A 22,067-nucleotide genomic window follows, 5' to 3' on the forward strand; every position below is an offset into this window, starting at 1 on the left:
ATCTGAAAATTCATAACATTTTCAACATTTGACAAGCCTTTAAGTTTCTATTCTGACCCTAAATATGTCATTCTAATGCAGACTTGAAATATGTGCCGTGATCTGACACTGTTAAGAAGCTAATGCTGTATCTTTACACAGGAAACATCATGTGCATACATTCATTCGTGTATAATAATAGTTTCTTGCCATCCTCAATGTCTAATTTTTAATTTACTATGTTAAGCAAAACACAATCAACATTCTCTAAAAACGGTTATTTTCTATAATATTCTTAATTTCAAGCAATTAATAATTACTTAATAGCGGAAGTAAACTTTTCACCAAAAAAAGTTAGGTCAAGAAATTTAGGTTTGGTTAGTCCCATTTTTCTAAAAGTGAGATTGGGGATGTGTATAGAGCTGGATCAGACGAAGAACTGTTTAATCAGAAGCAAGCTGAGTTCCAAACTTTGGTTGGAATTCGATCAGATTTTCCTTTCCCCCTGATCAGTGTTCATTTATTATGAAACATTTTCATCAATGATCTTAAAATAATCTCCATAATTGATCATTTAGTTTTTTTATAACAAAATACTCATTAAATCAGTAGAACAAAGCAATTTCTAAAAGTATATTGTACTGTTTTAAGGTCGGTTTGAATTGTTTACTCATTTTTCATTATAACATAAATACAGAGTGTTCATAGGTTACATTATATTTCTTAAGGCTTGTAAAGAAGTATACATCTTTTTACGCACAAGTGTTCGACATTATTTACCATAACACATTAGTTGGTTTTTTATTTCTCCTAAAATATCAATGTGAATATTAAGGATGCTGTACAAGTAATTCATAAAACATTTATTTAAAATATACTTGCTGTTCAAGTGGGTCCGAAACAAACAACAAAGAAAAATAAATGTATTTAATTTCCAAAGAGAATACATAAAACTAACAATCATCTTAAAATCCATTCAAACAAATTGAAAACTGTTACATGTAAAAACAGTAATCGAGCTGGATTTGACTTGATAATAATATCAACCCATGAACATTCAATTTATACTTATCACATTTTTTCGCTTAGGAATCAAAGTTTTACATTTGTATACCTCTCTTCAACTCCTCCGGGACTTTCTTCAGTCTCAGAGTCTTATCTCGGATTGCCTCTTGGAGGGTTAGAGGACGACTTCCCGGTTGTTCCTCGGGTGGATCTAGGTAGTCTATGGGAGGTATGATTATGCCATTCTCCTCGTCATATCCTGGGGTAAACGAAGGGCTGACTGGAGGAGGAGGGATTGTTGTTTTGTACTGCCCAGACGTTGATTCTCCCACAACCTCCCTCTTGGACCTCGCGTGCTCTCGGGAATCTCTTCTAGAGTCTCTACGGTCGTAGTCTCTGTCACTCTGGAGTCGTAGGTAGTAGATGTCGCTAGTGTCGTAGGCTGGGTTGTCTATACCATCTTGTCTCCTGAAACTCGGCTCCCTCATTGATCTCGGCCTTCTCTCGCGGTGGTTCCCTTCTCTGTGGCTGTCTCTACGGGACTCCCTCATGGTCTCTGGCTCCCCGTTCAGCGCTGGCCAGCGGGACATGGCGGAATACTCTGGGTACCTGGAGTCCGTGCTGTCCATCCTTAAAAGGTAAAAAGATAACAGTGGTTTTTTCGGATTTTATAGGAGTTAGTGATAAAAACGCAATTTATCGTGAATAAATGTCATACGTACAAATTATGACACTATTACTACAAGCTTCATTTACTACAGTAATACTGTTCAATGTAAGACATAAGTATGACACACAGTTCATTAATAGGCTATGTAAAATGTTAAACCACGTGTACATTTTATTTGAAACGTTACATTTTATAATCATGCCTTATAGTCAACTAAGTTTCTTTAGAAATAGCTTGGATGAAATATTTTCCAATTATTTATGTACAATATGACAAATACACATACAAGCAAAGAGAAAATTCAACTTTTTGGATCATGAATGATATACAAAGACTTTTTCATTTTAAAAATGGAGTGTACTGCTCCAGGTTCACTGTAAAGGTGATTTTGAATTGCATTGACATCCAAATTGAACATTGTAAATCTAATAATGTTACTATAAATTATATTCCTAGTGCCTTCCGTATTTCCATCTTTGAATTCATCTAATGAGTAGACTACTTTATATTGGCAGACAATCAAAACCATTTATTAACATTTTAGCTGAACCTTACATATACTCAAAATATATAAAATCTTCTAACTGCCTAGAGTTATAGCTATTGTATAAGTTAAAATTGTTATTCAACCTGTCTGTGAGGCGGGGGTTGATCGCTGTAGGGGTGCGTTCAATATCAGCGGTCTTTGTTTTACCAAAGTCATCCAAAGTTGGCCACCTCTCTATCGGCTGTTGATCATGATTCGGGCCCTATAAAATAATGTATTATTTGTAACATTGCATGACTAAGCATTAGACATGACTTGTTATGTTTTTTTGGAGGGCATTAGTTTGTTAAAATACAGTGTATTTATAGTGTTCTTCTATTTTCAGTTTTTACAGTCCTTTAGTACCTCGTGAAGGGTATATAAGACTTACATGATTACATTTTTGCATACAAACCCATACAACTACATTATAACAAGCCATGTCAAACGTAAAAATCATAAAGCATTCTTTTAAATTTTTTTTTAGAATAAATTAAAACCCTCAGGAAAGAATAAATATCCACGCTATGGTGAAAACGGTTACATAAAAATACAGAGCTTACCAATTATAGAAAAATACCGTATTTATCTATTAAACTAATTAATATATAATGGAATGTTATAATGTTACAAAATATTTCCAAACGTTAAGTCAGTGTATTTGTTGCAATTTCTCATCATTATAGTCACTGTAAAATACATAAAACATTCAAAAACTAATTAATAGTACAGATATAGTGTCCTGTATAATATTATAACGAATTACGAAATTTGACCTTTTGTGATTGTTTCCAATTAATTATTCCTCAACGAACGGCCCTGTAATTCCGGTTTTTACAATCGAGCCGGGCAAATTGTGTTGAAATAGAATTGTAAAGATAACAATAACATTCCGGCTTAAAAGGGATGAGCAGGCCTGAATCGATTGCAGTGAAAAGGAAGGTATTTCCCTTTTATCCAAGGGGCTTGCATTGGTAATGCTTTCAGATTGGTTGAATTAATTATTGAAAACTACGGCAAAGCTTCTTTCTTTCAAGATTAATGGAAAAGTTCCTGGATTCTTTCCCCTTCGTGGGTTTTAGACAACTTTTTTTGTTGTTTATTCATAATAACAATCATTTTTGAAGTGTTCGGTTGTTTTAATATTCATTGTTTGAATCATTTGATTTCCAGGTTTTATTTGTAAACGTTAAAGCACTTTATGGGTTAACGATTATTTAAAAAACATTGCATAGTTTTCGTAAAGGGATATCTTGATATCCAATATAAGACAGTTCTCTGACTTTAAAAACTCATCTTTGTTATTTGATAATTGGCTCTATAACTAAGACTAGGCTCAAAACTAGTGTGTCCCAACAATTGTACATGGAAAATTACATTTGCTTTTACTGATAGGCTGTATTTTAACCCGCACATTCAGGACAAAAGTCAGGCTCTCATCGAGCTGCTTCCTGAATTAGAGCCATAGAAAATGATATTGATTTATAATGTTTTATTCTATAGTGTTTGAGGAATTAATGAGGACATTTTCAATCACGTGTTAAGTAAATCAATTGTATGACGTTACGGGATCTGCAATGTGATGCCATCTTCAGGTGAGAACCTAATACATATTAGTAAACAAACCCAGCTAAAGCTTGAAAACACATAGGATAACCTTACACTGTATGGTAGTCAGAACAACATGCACAAAACAAAAACGAAATCTGAATATAATAGGTAAGAACAAAGATGGACACAATAATCCACTTATGCAACTGTCCGCAATAATACCTCAAACGCCGTACCCATTCACACAAAAAATAAACTTATAAAATATGTTATTCCCGTCATAAAAAACCTAGTTTTTAATACAGTAACTCTCGCGATGATAGGAACATTATTATGTTACTACTAAATCACATCACTTTACAAAAAAACGTTACCAGCTTAACGAGTTTGAAAATATAGTATGAATAAAATGCTTACGTCAATAATTTTGGTGTAAAACACTGGATTAAGGATGAACAAATAATTATATAAAAGTTGTTTATTTATTTATTTGATGATAATGACATTTTACAGCTACAGAAAAATGTTCCGATACAGCTATCTTAACTAAATTATTATTACTCAAAACATAAGTAACTAACTATACTAAAAGCTAACCATGAGTATTAATATGTAACAGTCCAAATTGAAATATAAAACCCAAACCACTTAAACCGTATAATTTTACCATTTAATTTGTACTCCCAAACCATAGAACAAAAGATAAAAACTAAACGAAAATATTGCTACATTTCTACAAGAATAAATTCAACATATCACTAAATAAATCTACATTGTCGGAATTAAACCCACGACCAATGAAACATGTTAATGAGTAGTTCTACATCCAGGCAGTAAAAATTTATTGTAAGTTATAACGATAAGACTGGGCACATGGAAGTGTTTATTTTCCAGTGAAACTCCAGTATTAACAGTACCATTAATACGTTTATAAACAAATCAAATATTGGATAACTTCCTTCTCAGTGACAATTAAGGAATAGAAAAAAGGCTTCTTAAATTATTAGTAGTAAAATCAATGGGACGTGGATGAAAAAATCTCAAAGTAAAAAAAAACGAAGAAACTTTCGGATTTATGGATTGAATATCAGACTATAGCACAATATTCTTATATACGTCGTATAAGAGTCTGAAAAAATGCAAAATTGGTTCTATTGTGTTAAATTGTAATAAATTTTTATTTAATAAACCCTAAAAGCTTATAGGAATCTATTAGCAAACGATGAATATGTCCAAAGAAATTAAAAGAAAAAACAAAAACCCCTAGATCCTCAATAGGTTTTGGCTGATTTCAATGGTGAGTTCCCAATAGAACTGACACCCAAAAAACTCTTCTTCTAGAGTACCACATGGCAAAACAGTTATTAACATTAAGAGAGAATTTATTGGCGGATCACCAGGAATTGAGCTAGTTGATTGAGTATTACCATAGACAAAAACTATTGTTTATGGTATTATAATAATTAAATGTCTTCATTAGCATTTTATTCCCCTAAATATTATCAAACCATAGGAAATAATAAACATATGCAGTCAATGATCTCAATCACAGCTAAGGAGATCATTATTAAACATTAAGAAAAGCACTGGTCCTAAATTAGATCCCTATATTACTTAGACAATACAAACTAAAATAAACAGAGGAAAATAAGATTTAATACAAACTGTGGGCGATTAGACGTGGGACCGTTGAAAAAAAAAACATTACAAATCCTAATTTTAATAACTTGTTTATAAAGATATCGTGATAAACTTCATTGAAAGCTTTTGAAAAATGATTAATAAATTACATCTAATCTACCATCAAAATTAAGCTCATAAGAAATGTTCAGACAGAATTCCATTAATTTTGTTAAAGATTACCGTTTACGCAAATACCAATGTTGTTAGGGACATTTTAAAATAAGGCAATAGCAACCTCTTCTAATAATTAAATTACGTTATAGGTTGAATGAATAAAGAATAGTGCGAATTAGGTTATACATGTTAGACTAATTTGTCACATCGATACTTATAATTATTTATTTACGTCGAAATAGCTGAGCTTATTCTATTAATTCGTTACAAATACAAGTGGAGTTCAATTTTAGGTTTAGGCGAAATGAGATGAGTTATGTATTGACTTTTCTTATGTAGTAAATCCAACGTTAGAGAATGGTAGAAAAATAACATTTCCACTACATGCCATTTTTTTAACTTTTGTGTACAGTTACGATTGTTGAAATACATTGGGATGGTGTAACCATCCATCACTAAAAATAACATGCAATAAGCCACTTAAATGGACTCAATGTTAGCCAATTCATGTTTTCTTTGAAATTATAGTTTACAGATAAGAAACTTGGCAATTCACTGGTTATCTTGTACAGATTATTTTATGATTACTGACTAAATGAATCACATTCAATATAGGTTGTTTTATCAGTTTAACCCAAATCTGACAAACTTGACTAGAGGTTTGTGGCGTATAAGGCTGCCATACAAGTATCTTAACAAATTAATCGCAATTTTTTCCTTAAACTTATGTAAACTTCTAGTAATTGCATTCAACCATACAAACCTAAAAAGGACTTTTAATGACATTTTGTTGCCTTATGGCGTTAAACTTATATTTCCTATCCGTACTTTATCTATAACGGCAAATCAAATTATCCTTTATTCGTTTTGTACAAAACATTAATGGTATAAATAGTTTATAAACACAAAACCAATAGAAACCGTTCAACAGCCAGCGGAAAATTTCATTGACATTATAGCAACATTTTTTACATACAACTTAAATAAATGTTTTTTTTATGACCAGAGGGAAGATGCAAATTGAATTAAACTTCAGTAGCCAATAGTCAATGATTGAACGTAAATGTTAATGTAAATGTAAAAGTAGTGGGTAGCTTGAAATCTATGTTGATATATAGTGAAACGTCCGTTGAATACTGAGGATGAGGCTTGAGTGACGTTGAAGGCTGGAAGTTTGTTTTACCCATCTTCTATTCAGCCAAGCCTTTTACATTAAATTCGTAAATACTAATCATCAAGTCTAGATAGTTGAATGTTTTAGTGAACATCTCCTTAACTGTTCTCCAATTAAGTCCATCCAGTCCACAACCGATACGTGGCATCGCCAACTTAATAATATTATGTTCAATGCATTTTTCCTTTTGACTATTGAGTGAGTTTTGAAGAGAGTGATAGGTCGGCTTATTGTAACTAAACTCTTTTGTTACTAAGTAGAAGATGTACTGCAAGCCAACCTTCAGTGTAGCACAACCACCTACTTGCACATTTTGTGACTTCACATCTTCAAGTCCCTTGAATTTACATTTGAATTTAGCAGCAATGCATTTTCCATTTCTCAAATTCTTATCAGCTTAGCAACTGAGTGAACCAGAGCATGATCACCGGGAGCTGAAAACAGACAACGCTTTACTTCTTTGAGTGAAATTGTTTCGGACTGACTTACTTCATGTAGCAATGTTATAATTGTCCAGGGATGAGCTTTTCTCCGTTATCACATCATTAAAGTTGTTGATGACTTTATCATACTTTAAATTTATTCTTCTGCAGAGTTCTTTTTCCCACTTTTTATTCATATGTATACCAACCATTGAGTAGCATTTTTCACAGTGAAGACCCATCAATAATGAAAACATCTTCATCCAAATGTGCCACATTATACGAGAAAATTTATGTTATAATATGTTTAATATTCATCTGCTGGAACAATGTTTAACTGGTTCAAATTATTTCTTGTAATTATTTACTAAACCCCAGTATGTTTGGTCGCAACAACGTTTTTCTTTTTTCTAAATCATATCACTTTCTCTGTTTACGGTTCTTGTACATCCCATGGAGATGAGGAGTCTTTTACCAAAGTCCTTTTCCTGAAGGAAATCCTCCTAGACTAAAAAAATCTAGACTGGATAGCTATAACGAAAGGTGCCCTTCCCAGTCAATATAGAGCTAAGTCTATACAACCAGTTAACCTGTCTAACTATTAAAAATTAATAACAAATCATGTCTACTTGGGCAGCTCGTTCCTTACCTGCTGATTCAAGTACTTGTGGAGGGCGCGGGCGGTAGAGAACAGGTAGAAGATGAACACAAGGTTGAGAAGCCAGAGATAAACCCCTCGGGCGACGACCAGAGTCACGAGCAAGAGGGTCAGGGGTCCCAGGGAGTCGCGCTGAGAGGTGCTGTCCTGGAGTAGACATGAAAATACATGTTGTAGTCAGAGGCAATTAGGTCAAAGGAGGTGAAATAGACGCATTCTGGAAATTTTCCGTACTTTAAATCCTTTATACAATTCACAACTGAAGTTTTAAGTTGTTCCTTGGTTTTACCATAACTTAGCTTAACCTAACCTAGCCAATAATAACTTAATCTTAAACAAAAGTAGTATATAATTATAACTTTTAACCTGGGAAAAACATCGTGATAATTAATTAACGGGAAAGGTCCTGAATTCCCCTCTATAAGGTAGAATGGAGGTAAAATTCATCACCAAATTGTCAAGTTAAAATTAAATTGATTAGAAGTAACGCTTTGTATACATGGTGCACGTTTGTAGTTCTTGATTTGTAATCAAGAATGATTATTTAAACCTACTTACAGCTAAGTGATGGCGGAGTTTATAAAATGAAAGTAATACTACTGATCGATAAAAAAGAATGTTTTATTTTCAAAACTCTAAGAATTTAAGTTTTGAATTAAAGGTATTGGACGTCATATTGTCCAATAAAAACGAAACTATAAAACTAATATCAAATTTGGTCGTTTCTCTAAGTAAATGTGAGCCCACATCTAAAGTTAATAAAACAATGTCTACTCTGAGAAAATAATAGTGACTCAAACAAAGCTCAGCCGCTTTCTGCTGTTAACTTAGTAAAAACTTTGACAAGCAGAACCTTTACAAGATTTAATTCAAACCTGTTTAACACTACTGAACGAGACAATAGCAGCACAGATTAGTTTCCAAGCCAAAATGCAACTACTTGACGAGCTTTTAATCACATGTTCTTCCAGTTGGATTAAACTTTAAACGCGCCCCTTGTTAACTAGAGCGTTGTACAAAGCTGGTTTGAAGCAACTAACTTGTGTTTCATATCTTGATAATTGAATTATTTCATGCATTTCTGTTAGTTTAGTTTGAAGAACAGTCTGTGTTTGGCTATGTTTACTGCAACGATTAACTTTTACATGGAAATCATTAAATTGGCATTTTTATAAAAGAAAAATACACTTTTTCTTTTTTTTATGTCCCACCTTCAAATCTTAGGACGCAAGTTCTACCTGTAACTATTTTACACATTACTTCAGGCTGCTTCTAGAGGTTTGCGGCTTTATCACGTAGATAAAATGCATTGGTAATTGGTGGGATTTGAACCCGGGACCTCGGACACCTAAGCCTCACGTTCTACCACTAGACCAGCTCGATCACCGTCACGACTTACTGTACTATCCTACCAACATTAATTACTGTATATACACTTACTCTCTAAATTCTTTGATTGATCCTGATTCTTTTATTTATTTTTTTTATTTAATTTCATTTAAATGCCGCAATTAATTGTTTAGTGGTAGTACTTATGGTCAGTTTGAATATTTTTTGTTATTTTCAATATCAACAGAAGTTTGACTGTTCATTAAACCCAAGCAGGGCTAATTCTAGACCCGTATGCATTCGTCAGTGGACAAATAATCAACGATGTCTATCCAACAACAAGTTGACGTGGAACATCAAGACCAAATTTTGGACTGATCTATTACAAACAAATTTAACAAATTTCAAAAAAACTACAACATACAAAACAAACTGGTCGAATTAATCAGCCATTTTAACATACTTTTAATATGTTTACCATTGTTAATTACAGTCAACGTTAATACTAACAGTCAAATTATGACTATTTTCAGTAGTAAGTAAGTATTTTACAATCAAAAGTTAGTTCTGCATTTGTTGTATTCACGATATTTGACTCTGCAAACAGACGATTTCGTTGGATCAGTAAGAAAATTTAACTATGATCTGAATTCTTACTACTTACACGGGCGGTGGTGTAGTCGTTGCCAAAGACGTATGCTAGAATGACGTCATCGATGGCCGTGAAGGTGTTGATGAAAAGCCAAGACACCAGTGTGATCTGGAGCTTCTCGTCTGACCATCGTCTAGCTACAGCTGTGAAGTAAACCAATAATCAAAAAACAAATAATCAATTGACTACTTGTCATTCATCGGACCTAATATTAAATACATTTTACATTTTTACCTGAGCATTTTACAAATATACTGGAGACCTTACTTCATTTTATATTTCCCGAAGAAGTCACACTTACCTCGTTAAAGTAAGTTTTAAAATCAAGTATTTTAATTTGTTTTAAATGACATAGGATTATATACTTTATGCCAAATAGATTATTGCCTTTTATCCACTTGGACTAAATAGTTGGTGATTAAGATATATTTTAGAAGTTCAAGTTTTGAAAACAAACAAGTTATTAAAGTTACATTATGTGAGACCGATCATCTTCTTTGGTTATGTTATAGTGTCTAGAGGTCTTTCCCATTTAAGGGTTTCGTAGCAAGCTTAGCAAGAGTAAGACTTTTGTTTGGTAACAAAACGTTTGAATGCAGACATTATGGTACATTATGGTTATAAATTAGAGAAGTTTGTATCATCACTGAACATATAACAATTAAATTATAAAATAACCATGATTTAATCGTGTTTATATTTGCACATCCCCCCTGACTCAATGAACAATACAGAAACTTGTGGGTTATGTCCATCGCTTACTGTTTATCACAACATATATTTTCCAGCTATACATTAGTGAATAGGTCACCTTTTATCACTAAACTCGACGTCCGCATGATCAAGATTTGGGTTTAGAAGAAATATTCGTTTTGTTCCCCCCTGTTTCAAGGTAGTTTTATGGTGATGACTGTCTGTGTTTATGTGGATATGTACAGGGCTAAACACCAATTGTCAAAATGTCATGATATGTTTAGAAACTCGAACTTGTTGATACTATAAGTAAAAACATAGTTGATAGATTACAATTTCTCTTGTTATTCATATTTTAATTGTAATATATCATATCAATATTTTAATCAGTAAAATAATTAAAATCTAAATGTCCCAAAATCAGCTCTAACGATCTTTATCAAGGGTTAATAATTTAAAGGCACTCTGATGCTAATGATATTCCATAATAATGATAATTTTCAGGTTGCCGCATTTTAAAATAAAAATAATTGCCAAATCAAATAATGTGTTATTGATTGTATTATTGATTTGTCCATTACATTTATTAACGTAAATATTCAGAAAATGGTGAGAAAATAATTTTAAATTATTTTTAGGGAGTAAGCATGCACCCGTTTCTGATATGGTTAATTATTTATTGTACACGTTGTGAAGTCGTACGAATTAGTATGATTTAATCAGGCACGACAATACAACAATGAACCCTCAAACTAGCCACAGAACAAACATGACTAACCATATGCCTAATTTACCAACACATTCTGTATTTTACAATTTTTACTGTTAATAAAGTTTTCTCAAGACACATGCAATGTTAATCAAAGCTAGATTCATTTTTGAAATGTGAGAATATGACTTGTTCAGGTAGTTGTCTAACACGATTGGTTTGGTGGACCACATACTTTGACATCAATAGGTGTTTATTTTTTTCGGTAAGAGACCTTTTTCATGAAAGATGTCGATCCTATCCTATCCTATCCTAAAACAAGCACATATACGGACAAACTTTTATTTTCGTCCAAAGGATTTTTTATATTTGTTTATATTATGAGGTATTTGGCCACGAGAAATCGATTGGAGTTAGTCACAGGGCTGGGAAAAAATTGGGTTCCGCCCTACAGCTCTTGAAAGTACCTATGCTATTGTCAATGTTTTTTTCGTAGCTGAAGTTAATAAATACGACTGATACAGGTTATTTTATTGCAATCTACTCTTATGTATTTATAAAGGTGTATTAAAATGTTTTCTTTGTATCATCTTAAATCTGTTCATATTGTTTTCCTTGCATAATCAATATTTTTAATTGAGCTAATTAACTTATACTGGGTGGCGCATAAAGAACGCATGGATTTGAGTTGAGTGGTGAGAGCAATAGGAGCGTAGTGAAGGGACTGGACCTGGTTGTTTTGTAGGTTAGGGTGTCCAGTTTTAGTAGCAATGGTGCAGTGGTCCGTGGTACATCGCATTTTTGCGGTAGAACATTTATTCAAAAGTAATTAAATCTGTTTAAACTGTTCAACGGCTTTTCTGCACAAAGTACGTTCCGCGAGTCCTCAAAAAGTACGGTAAGGCCCAAGAATTCCCACTTTCGAAAGTTACACCAAACGTTAAGTTTCAAATCGTGTAGTGGTTTTTTATGCAATTTTTTTGAGTCTTCTGCTGCCAAATATCGCCAGTCCTGCTTATTAACATAACTATCCAAATGAAACTGCGCTCCATCATTAACATCATAAACAAAACGCCATCAGTGGCAAGAACATCAACCATTCTCTCAAAACAGTTTTCATTGTTCGTAATCACGTTCATAAATCTTCTGTACGATCATAATTTTGTAAGGATGAAATTTTAACTCATCTTTCAGGTTGCCCTGCAACGAGCGTCAAGACAAGCACACAGTTGGAGCGCATCGCCTAGTGTAGCGGCGAGGGCTTTGAATAACAGACGTCCTTACTCTGTCGACATTTTGTGGAGTTCGTGCCGTGCAAGGACGACCTAACCACTTCTGCTTCATAGCTGATTCAGTTGTGCGAAAAGAAGCTACCCAACAAAGTATTGTGTTGCGATCGGGTTTTGTTTTGAACCATTGAACTGTTATATAAGATTCATTATTTTTGAATAAACGTTCTACAGCAAAAACGCGATGCGCCAGGTCGATTGCACCATTGCTACTAAAACTGGATGCCCTAACCTACAAAACAACCAGGCCCTGTCCCTCCACGGACGCTCTTATTGCTCTCACCACTCAACTCAAATCCATGCGTTCTTTATGCGCCACCCAGTATAATACATTTAATGTTTAATTCAATCCGAGAAAAGCTTGGTCCCCTGGTACTCTAAAGAAAATTATGTGAGTTACTTTTGACAGCTAATACTGTCAACTTCCCTTTAGAAGAAATTCATGGTCAATTATCGTTATGATTGTAAATATTAATTAGGTGGCAACAAATTATGATGAAATATTACATGCCAGCAAATGGCAAGCAAACACACAGCCAATCAGAAACTAGATGGTCCGGCTCTTGGCGTTTTAGCAGCCTGACCTGCTACAAGCAATTACAGTTAGTTGGACCGAATGTGTGTGTTTCTGAGACGAAACGTGTGTAATATCACGAATTCAATATGTAGTTCTGCTGAAAGCGCATACAAGGACTAAGTTTTAAGAAGGCTGCTGGTTTAAAAAAAATATATATTTTAAACAAATATAATTGTGCACTACTATTTGGGGAATAGTTTAAGTAAACATAAAATGAATTTCTCCAAGGTCATAGATTAATATTTGCAATACAAACTCATAATTACCTATAAAAAGAGCCAGAGAACTGGCCAGCATGGAGGCGCTGAAGAAGAGAGAGAGAGCGAGCCAGACTCTGAGAGCTGTAGGACTGGTGAGATCCGAGTACAGTTCGGTGGTGACTTTGCTGCACTCCCCTCCTGAAATATATATTGCAACAGTAACATGATGTACCCACTGAAAAACATAATTTCTAAAAAGTGTTATAAACAATTATTCATAATCTACAAACATGGAAAAAGTTCAGTGACTAGAACCTATTTTTGTTCGATTAAATTTTTAAAAGGATGTTTATTTTTTTTTTTTTTACTTTAAAGTACAAATACTTAAAAATATATGTAAATATAAATACAAAAGTACTGTATTTGTTATGTCTTTCCTTAATCAAAAATAATACTAATGCTATTACTGAATAGTGTCACTACTTTTAGCGGTAAGAATACACGAATCATTCCAATCATGCATTAGAACAAATATTTTTCAACTGTTAAAAATAGAGGAAATTTAAAAAGTTTTTCAAATTTCCAAACGCTAAATTATCTAATAAACGACCTTGAAAACGTATATGTTTCTTGTAATATGCTGCAATGGCTGTTGAGGAGAGGGGGGATTGTTGATAACACGCGTTATCATTTACCTCTCACTATCAATACAGGCAATATGTGTCAGAGTAACTAAACAGACATTGGGTGTTTTCATACAAGCTACCAAAACAAATATAATTTATTGCAGCTAAACAGTTGTTTACAATACAAACGTAGAAATAGTTCTTTTTTTTAATTGTTCTTTTTTTATCCCTCGGGCGTAAAATAATCATCTGGATGTTTATGACATGATTTCAAAGTGTTGTTTTTTATTCCACTGAATTCCCCGAGGAAAACGGTCCCGATTATTTAAAGTACTATCACATCGTTACGTTATGGCCATTATTGTCAAGAACGTATATTTCACAACAATGTCGGCATTTATATAATTTGAAAAACATATAAAAAGAACCATCTGAATTTATTATTACATAGTTGGAGTAATTCACATTGCATTTAAATAACATCAACGCCAATTCGTATATAGTACAAAATGACTACAAAACGAGATAGGGCTACGAGTTTTACACCGATTAATTTTGTAAATTTATATTGTACACTGTACTATTGTAAATTCAATGGCATAGCAACCAAAATAGCAAAAGAGCTATTACACATTCATAGGGTTTCTAATTATTAAAAACCAAAGTGATAGAAGCAGTTATTATAAAAGCAGTAGACCCTATTACGCAAATTTAAAATTGCTGTGAATTGTTTGTTCGTAAAAATCTACAAAAACAGCCGAAAATTTGCATAAACTTCAAGTTTGCTGCAGCTGTCTAATTTAATTTACTACATACTATTACCTAGACCCTAGAGACACTTTACTAGTAATTATAATGATAATCGTTAACATTTACCCTACTCCATAATATGTAATAACTGCTCAACATTTCATAGGGTAAATTCAGATTTTTCAATACATGTTTTGTTGCATATTCAAATTACACGATCAGCTTGGATACGTTACAATACAGTATTTTACAGTTATAAAGCCTAAATCGAGGACATTACAAGGGGATGAAATAACCACGGAACAAACACAGAGGTAAGCCTGCCTTGGCGAGAGGCCAAGATTAATACTGGTATTGGTGGCTGTTCCGGGAAAAAGCGATTACAGGTCGAGTGTTGATACAAATATACAAATATTTTCGATATTGTCGATTCAAAAGTGACTTAAAACTTTTACAACTTGCCATTCTAATTTAGTAAGTAATTAATTCAGTTATTTTCTATTCTGTTTTATGCTTAAAATACGTTGAAAAATTATAATATAGAAAATGACTTGATAACTGGTTATCTATAAGAGACAGGTAAGATAAACTTTGAGGTTAATAAAAGGCTTTATGTCATTGTAGAATTTTAATACACATTTTGAAATTGTTTTTGTATTTCAAGTAACGTATCGGCAATCTTTGGTACTATTTGAGCAAACATAATATATTCAATTTGTATTAATTTAGGAAACTGAGTGTTTTTAGTAATTTTACTGTAAGTTATGGGAATTTCTTTCATCAAATAGAACACAGCTTCAATAATAGCGTCAGATGTTACTTTTTAGGTCCAGTTTGTTAAATCTTCCAAGAAAATATACAGTGAAAAAATCGTTAATGTTATTCATGTTACAGTTTGTTATGGGGTTCTAGCTAGAATAAAAATAAAAAAATACCGACTTAATGACTTTAAAAACAGTTTTGCCCTCTGGTTGTAATACGCGTAGAATAAAAGTGTCCCCGTCACGGCATACCTGCAGACTAAGCGAATTTCAATTTACTTTATCAGGTTTTTACTTAAACTTTTCTTTAAGCATATAAGGTGAATTTCCTATTTAAATATGGGCAAATCGCTAAAAGTACCCAGCAATAAAACTAAGGTGTTGTCAAATAGTTTATCAATTTGATATGTTTCAATAAAAACTTAATCCAAAATATACCACCTAATCAATTGATACACACTATGCATCAGTGATTAATATAAAAACTATTCCAGCAGACCGATCTCCACCATTCAATTCAACGTCAGCTAAAAAGTTGTGGTTTTTCCGCATCAAACTAATATTGCAATGTGGTTTGTGGACCCGATATTGTTTGACGGTTCACTGGCATAATATTTGCCACTAAGTCCGAATAAATCCACTGTGCAAATATATTTTCACACCTTTCCTTTCCTTAAAATTCCCCATACCTTTTCTAATTAAATTTTTATTTATTTATCAGATTTAAATACAAATTACAGTCTTTAAATTTTTTAAAGTATGATCACAAAATCATTACGTTATAGTCCTATATCCCTCTTTGAACAATCGCTCGCCATGTTAAATAGAGTGTCGCACATTTTAAATATCATAGCCGTTACAAAAATAACCAAATTCAATTAAATAAATTTAAAATATTTTTTCTATTAATTAGTTAAATGCTCTTGCAATCAAACGAGGATATCACTCGTAGGGTGGTTAAAGCGTGTTCAAGGGACCAAATATTACTATCGCACATCACCATTGACTAAAGGGCTCAATGATGGTACCAATGACTATTAGCTGTGATATACAGTAAGTTGGTGATACGAGGCCTAACTATTAGGAGCTGTAGGACTACCCAAAAACCAAATGGGTCGAGGCTCTTAGTTACGGAAACCTTTGGCTGTAATCGAGATCTTCCTCTCAGTAATAATAATAACAACAACAACAACAAAATAATTCTTCAAATAAATGTGTTTTTAATTTTTAGCTGTTTTAAGTAGTTTTTAAACCGGAGTCGAAGGTTGTGCCACGTACTGAACAGTATTGAGTTTTACACATTATAAGGAAGTTATAAATGAAATCTTAACAAAAGTCATCTTATTACTGCAGTTTTACTAAAGTTCTATGGTTCTGATACCTGTTTTATTTAATTGTATAATATGATGTATATTTAAAGTTAAAAGTCCTTTAGGGTTTAAATGAAGCAGGTAAGGGTACATAATTGATAAGTACTATTTAAAATAGTCTACCCATGTTTTGAACACCAAACAACCTGACCACAAATACCTGAAAGATAATTAGTGGTTACTTGCATGCAATAAGTATCAGTTACAGCAGCGGTCAGTTGATGGGTTCCCTTCAGCCAGGCTGAGTCTGCGGTTTAATTTAAAGCTATTAGGTTAACCATAAGCTTGTTAAGCTCTGCGGTATGCTAGTTATGGCTAAGACGATACACTTGATGATCATTGTTATAATACTAAGCTAATACCTGCATACACCTATATAATGCTCTTTGGTGGTAATTTTCTTTGTGTATCAAAATATAAGTGTTCAAAAATATTTTGGCATGTCTGAGGTCTTATACAATAACCACACATAGTTTTGCAGTCCTTAAAACACCACCGAATCCATCACACGGTGTTATTTTGATGTTCTAACTTTATTTATTATCATTGACCACCAGAGCTGTTATCTGGTATGTATAAATTCTAAGTTACCTTCCTTCAAGAAGTTTAGACTGTTGAAACCTTGAGGTTGAAATTACATGAGGTCTTAACTGAACAAAAGAACAAAATATCCGCGTAAAAGAAATAAAAATGTTATTGTTTCTGTAGAACGGTTGTTCACTTATGTTTTAACTATAGGTACAAGAATTGTTTGATTAACGTTTTAACTACATTAAGTTGTTTACTTGAATGGTGTACAATTAAAATATATTGATTAATTAGCTTTTTAAAAATCAATTATGTACCCTTACCTGCCTCCTTTAAACCCTAAAGAACCTTTAATTTAAAACTGTGGTAATAAGATTTCTTTTATTAATAATTATTTTATAACTTCCTTAGAGTCAGTTAACCAATGGCCGTAAGAAAAAAGGTTTCTACATAGTTACAATTTATGTTGTTTGTATTACAAATACAATAACTTATAACCTATGACTATGAGAATAAGATTGGATTTGACCTTGAAGGTAGAAGGTGAGGTACTGGCCAAAGTCATTCCCCGAAGACTGAGGGGTAGAACCGAGCGCGCAGAAACACACACATAGTCCTAGGACTCCTAGAACCACCCCTACCAGCCCCTGGGCCTGCAACAACAAACCAACAATAAAACATATATTTTGAACCAATAGACACAAATCAATTTTAAAAAAAGATTGTAGTTTCTACACAATTAAAACATCGCTATAGCTGACAGTGCCTTAAAACATGATACTATTTGAAAAAAAAAACAGTTTAAAAAAACTATTTTAATCTCCACTACATAACATGGATTTGTTTGAAAGTACGTTTTAAACATGATTGCCTCAGACTGTTGGTGCTAAAGTCTTGAGTGGTATTTCTTTGCTAAGAAGACTTTCAAACTATTTGGACTGTGAAACATTAAGGTCAGTCTATTTTGGAGTGGTGTATCCATATCCAGCTTATGGGCTTGTCCTGTGGGGAGGTTCTTTTCACACTTATACCAAAAGAATTTTTCTGTTACAAAAAAGAGCTGTACGTTTGGTAGCAAAAGTTAGCCCAAGGACTCATAGCAAAGGCATTTTTTTGTCACACAACATTATGACTTTGTACGCAATGTATGTATACCAGGTTATATGTTTGGTTAAATTTAGCTGTAGTTCTGGTATTTTAATTGCTAATGTAAGACAAATGCATGACCATAACACTAGACAGTGCAATGAATTTTTCAGAGTGAAAAGACATTTCAAAAGGACAGAGAATAGCCCTAATGTCAAGGGAACATTTTTTTTTCAATAAGTTACCAAACTCCATAAAGAAACTAGAAGGTAAAAACTTCAAAATGGAATTTAAAAAATGGCTTATTAATAAATGCCCAGACAGTCTTGAAATGATTTTTTAAGTTGAAGGTATGCCTATTGTGTAAGTAGATTGGTTTGTTTGCCTCAACAGGATTGTTTTATTGTAGAGTAGAAAGCATGGTTTTGTTCTTTCTAACTTAAGTTTGAGTTTTTTTGCATGGTTTGCACTGTATGATATGCTACTTATTTTATAATATAAGTATTTTGACGATTGCAATGCATGTTATATGATGTTAAAAGCAATAAAGACATTTCATTTCATTTGATCACAACTTCGACCTTTGTCAGAACTTAACATTCCATTCCTATCGTTAGAACTGTATCCAGTTTTAAATCAAACATTGACATAGTTAAATTGAGCTGATATTAGTCCCTAACTTATGTCAAATACGCAACTTTTTAACCACAGTAATTATTATAAGAATAGCTTATTTCAAACTATAGCATTTTTTATATCACATCAAATATCATACAAAAAAAGAATTGAATCCAACTTTTGCAAATCAACTTTGTTCTATTTTATTTAATAAAAAACTTATCTATAACAGCTGGCCCGTTTATAAATAAGATTTCTACTTCGATATTCAAACATCATTGATTATACTCTTCTGGGCTCCAATTGGATGACTCCCTCCCTAATGTAAGTAGTCCTTTTTTCAAGATTTAATTTCTTAAGTGAGTTTTTCCTTGAATTTAAAAGGCAAGCCTTTTAAACGAACATTTAATTACTTCGGGTGGAGTTAGTACCGTAGCTGTGACTATACAGCAAGGGTATATTTTATTTTTCCAATTTTGTCTATTTTAACTGCTGTAAGACTTTTATCCAGTGACATTTTTAAAGTCACTTGTTGGTGAACTGATTTCAACCTCAATTAATTGATCCTTCCCGAGAGTATGAATAACACTCCATGGCAGGTATTAGTTTTCTGTTATTTGTCATAAGTTAACCTAGTGTGTAATTCCCCGGGTGATTCAGAATTGTGAGAGTTTATTGCTCAATAAACCGTTCGTCACCGTAATCCCACTGTTGTTGGTGTTATCACAAGTATGCCTGTTTAGGAGTGGTTGTTATCGTACTGTAATCAGTGGAAGAGGTATTGTTGGGTCGTAGCTACAGCCTACAAGCTATGTTTAAAAATCCATCAAAATTAGTATGATGTAGTTTTGATGAATATTGTATCCATAAGTAATAAATGGAAAGGCGTATTTGTTACTTACATACTAGCTTGCCAACAATTTTTTCGAGCTATAATAATTATAGTAAATAAATCATATTAGGTGAGTATATAGGCCCTAACACCAGGAGAAACGTTGTACTACGAATAATGTACTGAATGATATAGGATTAATCGTTTTATCAGTTATGCACTTTATATGTCTTTATTGTAAGAAATAAAATTTTGGATAGCATTTATTTAGCTTTTTAAACTATGAATGATGTTAATACTACTAGATAGTCTTGTATTCGTTTTCTCAAATTTCAGTTGTAGCAAATCTTTTATCACGGTTACGTTTATCAAAGGTTTAATAATTGCAATGAAAAATGCTTGTTACTCATATAACACTTTATAAGTAGTTGTAGATATTTGTAATAACACAGTGATAAAGGAATGACTTTTTAATACTCTGTTATTGTACCTACAACTCTATAACAGTATAATTTATGGATGCTATTTTGTTTGAGCTTCAGCTTAGTTTCATTAGATCTTAAAATCTTGAAAATGTATTTTATTAAATCAATAGAAACCCACTGGTGATAAAACAATGCATGAAGTAGTTCTAAATTTTATCAAAAATAGTTCAGTACTTTTTTTGAATGGAATCTGATCCTATTAAAAACATATCTGAATCTTAAATCTGAAGTTATCTTGGCTGATGTTTTGGGTCACAGTGTCATAAAATTTTATCTTGTAATACAACAATATTTATTAAAACAGCAATAATAGCAGACTTAGTTTACTAGTTGAAGTTTATACACAAAATTACATACAGAAGTGAAACTGCGAAAGCCGAATATAACAATTTTGTCAACAAATGTAAACTAAATGCTTAGACATGATCAACCTATATGTGACCGAAATTAAAATGACAATCTCACACAATTGGATAAACTCGTATTATATCATTGAACATCAAAAGACGTTTGAGTAAATATTTGATCCAGTTCTTGTAAATTTCTTTGACATTTTCATACAGATTGTCATGTATCATTAAGCAAATTATATCTAGACTCTAGGAATTAATATATTTGGTAATTCTTCCCTAAAATGTTCTATATTCATAGAGCAACAATATTCAAAATATTCTATATTCTGCATTACAAAATAATTTAAGTTCAAAAGAAATAACCGTTCAACTTTATCAAAAGGTAAAAAGATTGTGATCATGTCCGTTTCCTAGCCAACTACGTTTCCGTAACCAATACTGACCTACTTAACTACTTTTGGATACACTAGTGACAATAATTGATTTAGTAAATACTCACGGCCGAGTTGAGCGCAGCGACGCATGCTACAGGTCTGAGCGCACTTACAGTCGCCATCTTGCCCGCGACATCACTGGCTACCCACTGATAGGTTATCAGCTCCGATACAGGGTCAGGTGTGTTATCTGTGACTTCTCGAGTCTGTACTACTGAGCGGAAACTTGCCTGCTACTGACTCAACGGTAGCGTGTATACTGTAGACTGTGACGAGAGGTGTTGTAGAATTGCAAGACTGTATGTAGAACTTAAGTGTTTTCATTTTATTGTCCTTTTAATATAAATAAGAGTTGGTCCATGGTAAAGTTCGGGATTTCGGTACCTGAGGTCCCGGGTTAAGATCCCGCAGTTCACCAATGGATTTTATCCCTCTAAGCCTAGCCTAAAGTAACGTTTCCAGAAGCGTAGAAGCCTAGAATATCAGAGTAAATTATTAATGAAAGTAGAAAAAAGGGAGTTGAAACCCATAACTTTGAATACTGCAAGTATAGAATTTGTATTCCTATATTAAAATGTGAAGCTTTTAGCAGTGCAGCGCAGCTAGTGTGCACCGAACGACTAAATTATTGCCCTACTATTTTAGTGTCAACTTTACTTTGGGTCCTTTAATAAAACTACCAAAAGGACATTAATTTGATAATTCTGCTTACAATAGTTTAAAAGTTGGTCAAATGACCAATAAATTGTACACATTACACATACCCGCCTTTAAAGAATCCAGATAATCTCAATTACTCTGAATTGGCTAAGTAAACAAAAATGGATTTCCAAACCTTATTTTTCAGTTGGGACTCAATTAAGTTTTTTATTAGAGGATTATATCTCCACAAGCACATAGCTCTAGTTTTAATAGTTTTCTTCTGAAATAGAGTTTCCATTTTTGAAAAATCTAAGGCTTCGTTTGTCAGTAATCCACTCATTTCGGGAGAAA

General features: G+C 32.8%; 1 protein-coding gene across 1 annotated transcript; it reads right to left on the reverse strand.

Moving 5' to 3' along the window:
• Positions 1-891: 891 nt before the first annotated feature.
• Positions 892-21,269, reverse strand: LOC128994801 (uncharacterized). Its single transcript, XM_054419589.1, has 7 exons — positions 21,140-21,269; positions 17,796-17,919; positions 13,298-13,429; positions 9,776-9,906; positions 7,774-7,929; positions 2,285-2,403; positions 892-1,614 (listed from the first exon to the last, which is right to left on the reverse strand). The coding sequence occupies exons 1-7, from the start codon at positions 21,194-21,196 to the stop codon at positions 1,080-1,082; spliced, it is 1,254 nt and encodes a 417-aa protein (XP_054275564.1). The 5' UTR covers positions 21,197-21,269; the 3' UTR covers positions 892-1,079.
• Positions 21,270-22,067: the final 798 nt, after the last annotated feature.

This window comes from Macrosteles quadrilineatus, unplaced genomic scaffold (genome assembly GCF_028750875.1).
Source record: "Macrosteles quadrilineatus isolate MER2022 unplaced genomic scaffold, UCM_ALF_1.0 Scaffold_5__1_contigs__length_97177068, whole genome shotgun sequence".
In the NCBI taxonomy this organism is placed as follows: domain Eukaryota; kingdom Metazoa; phylum Arthropoda; class Insecta; order Hemiptera; family Cicadellidae; genus Macrosteles; species Macrosteles quadrilineatus.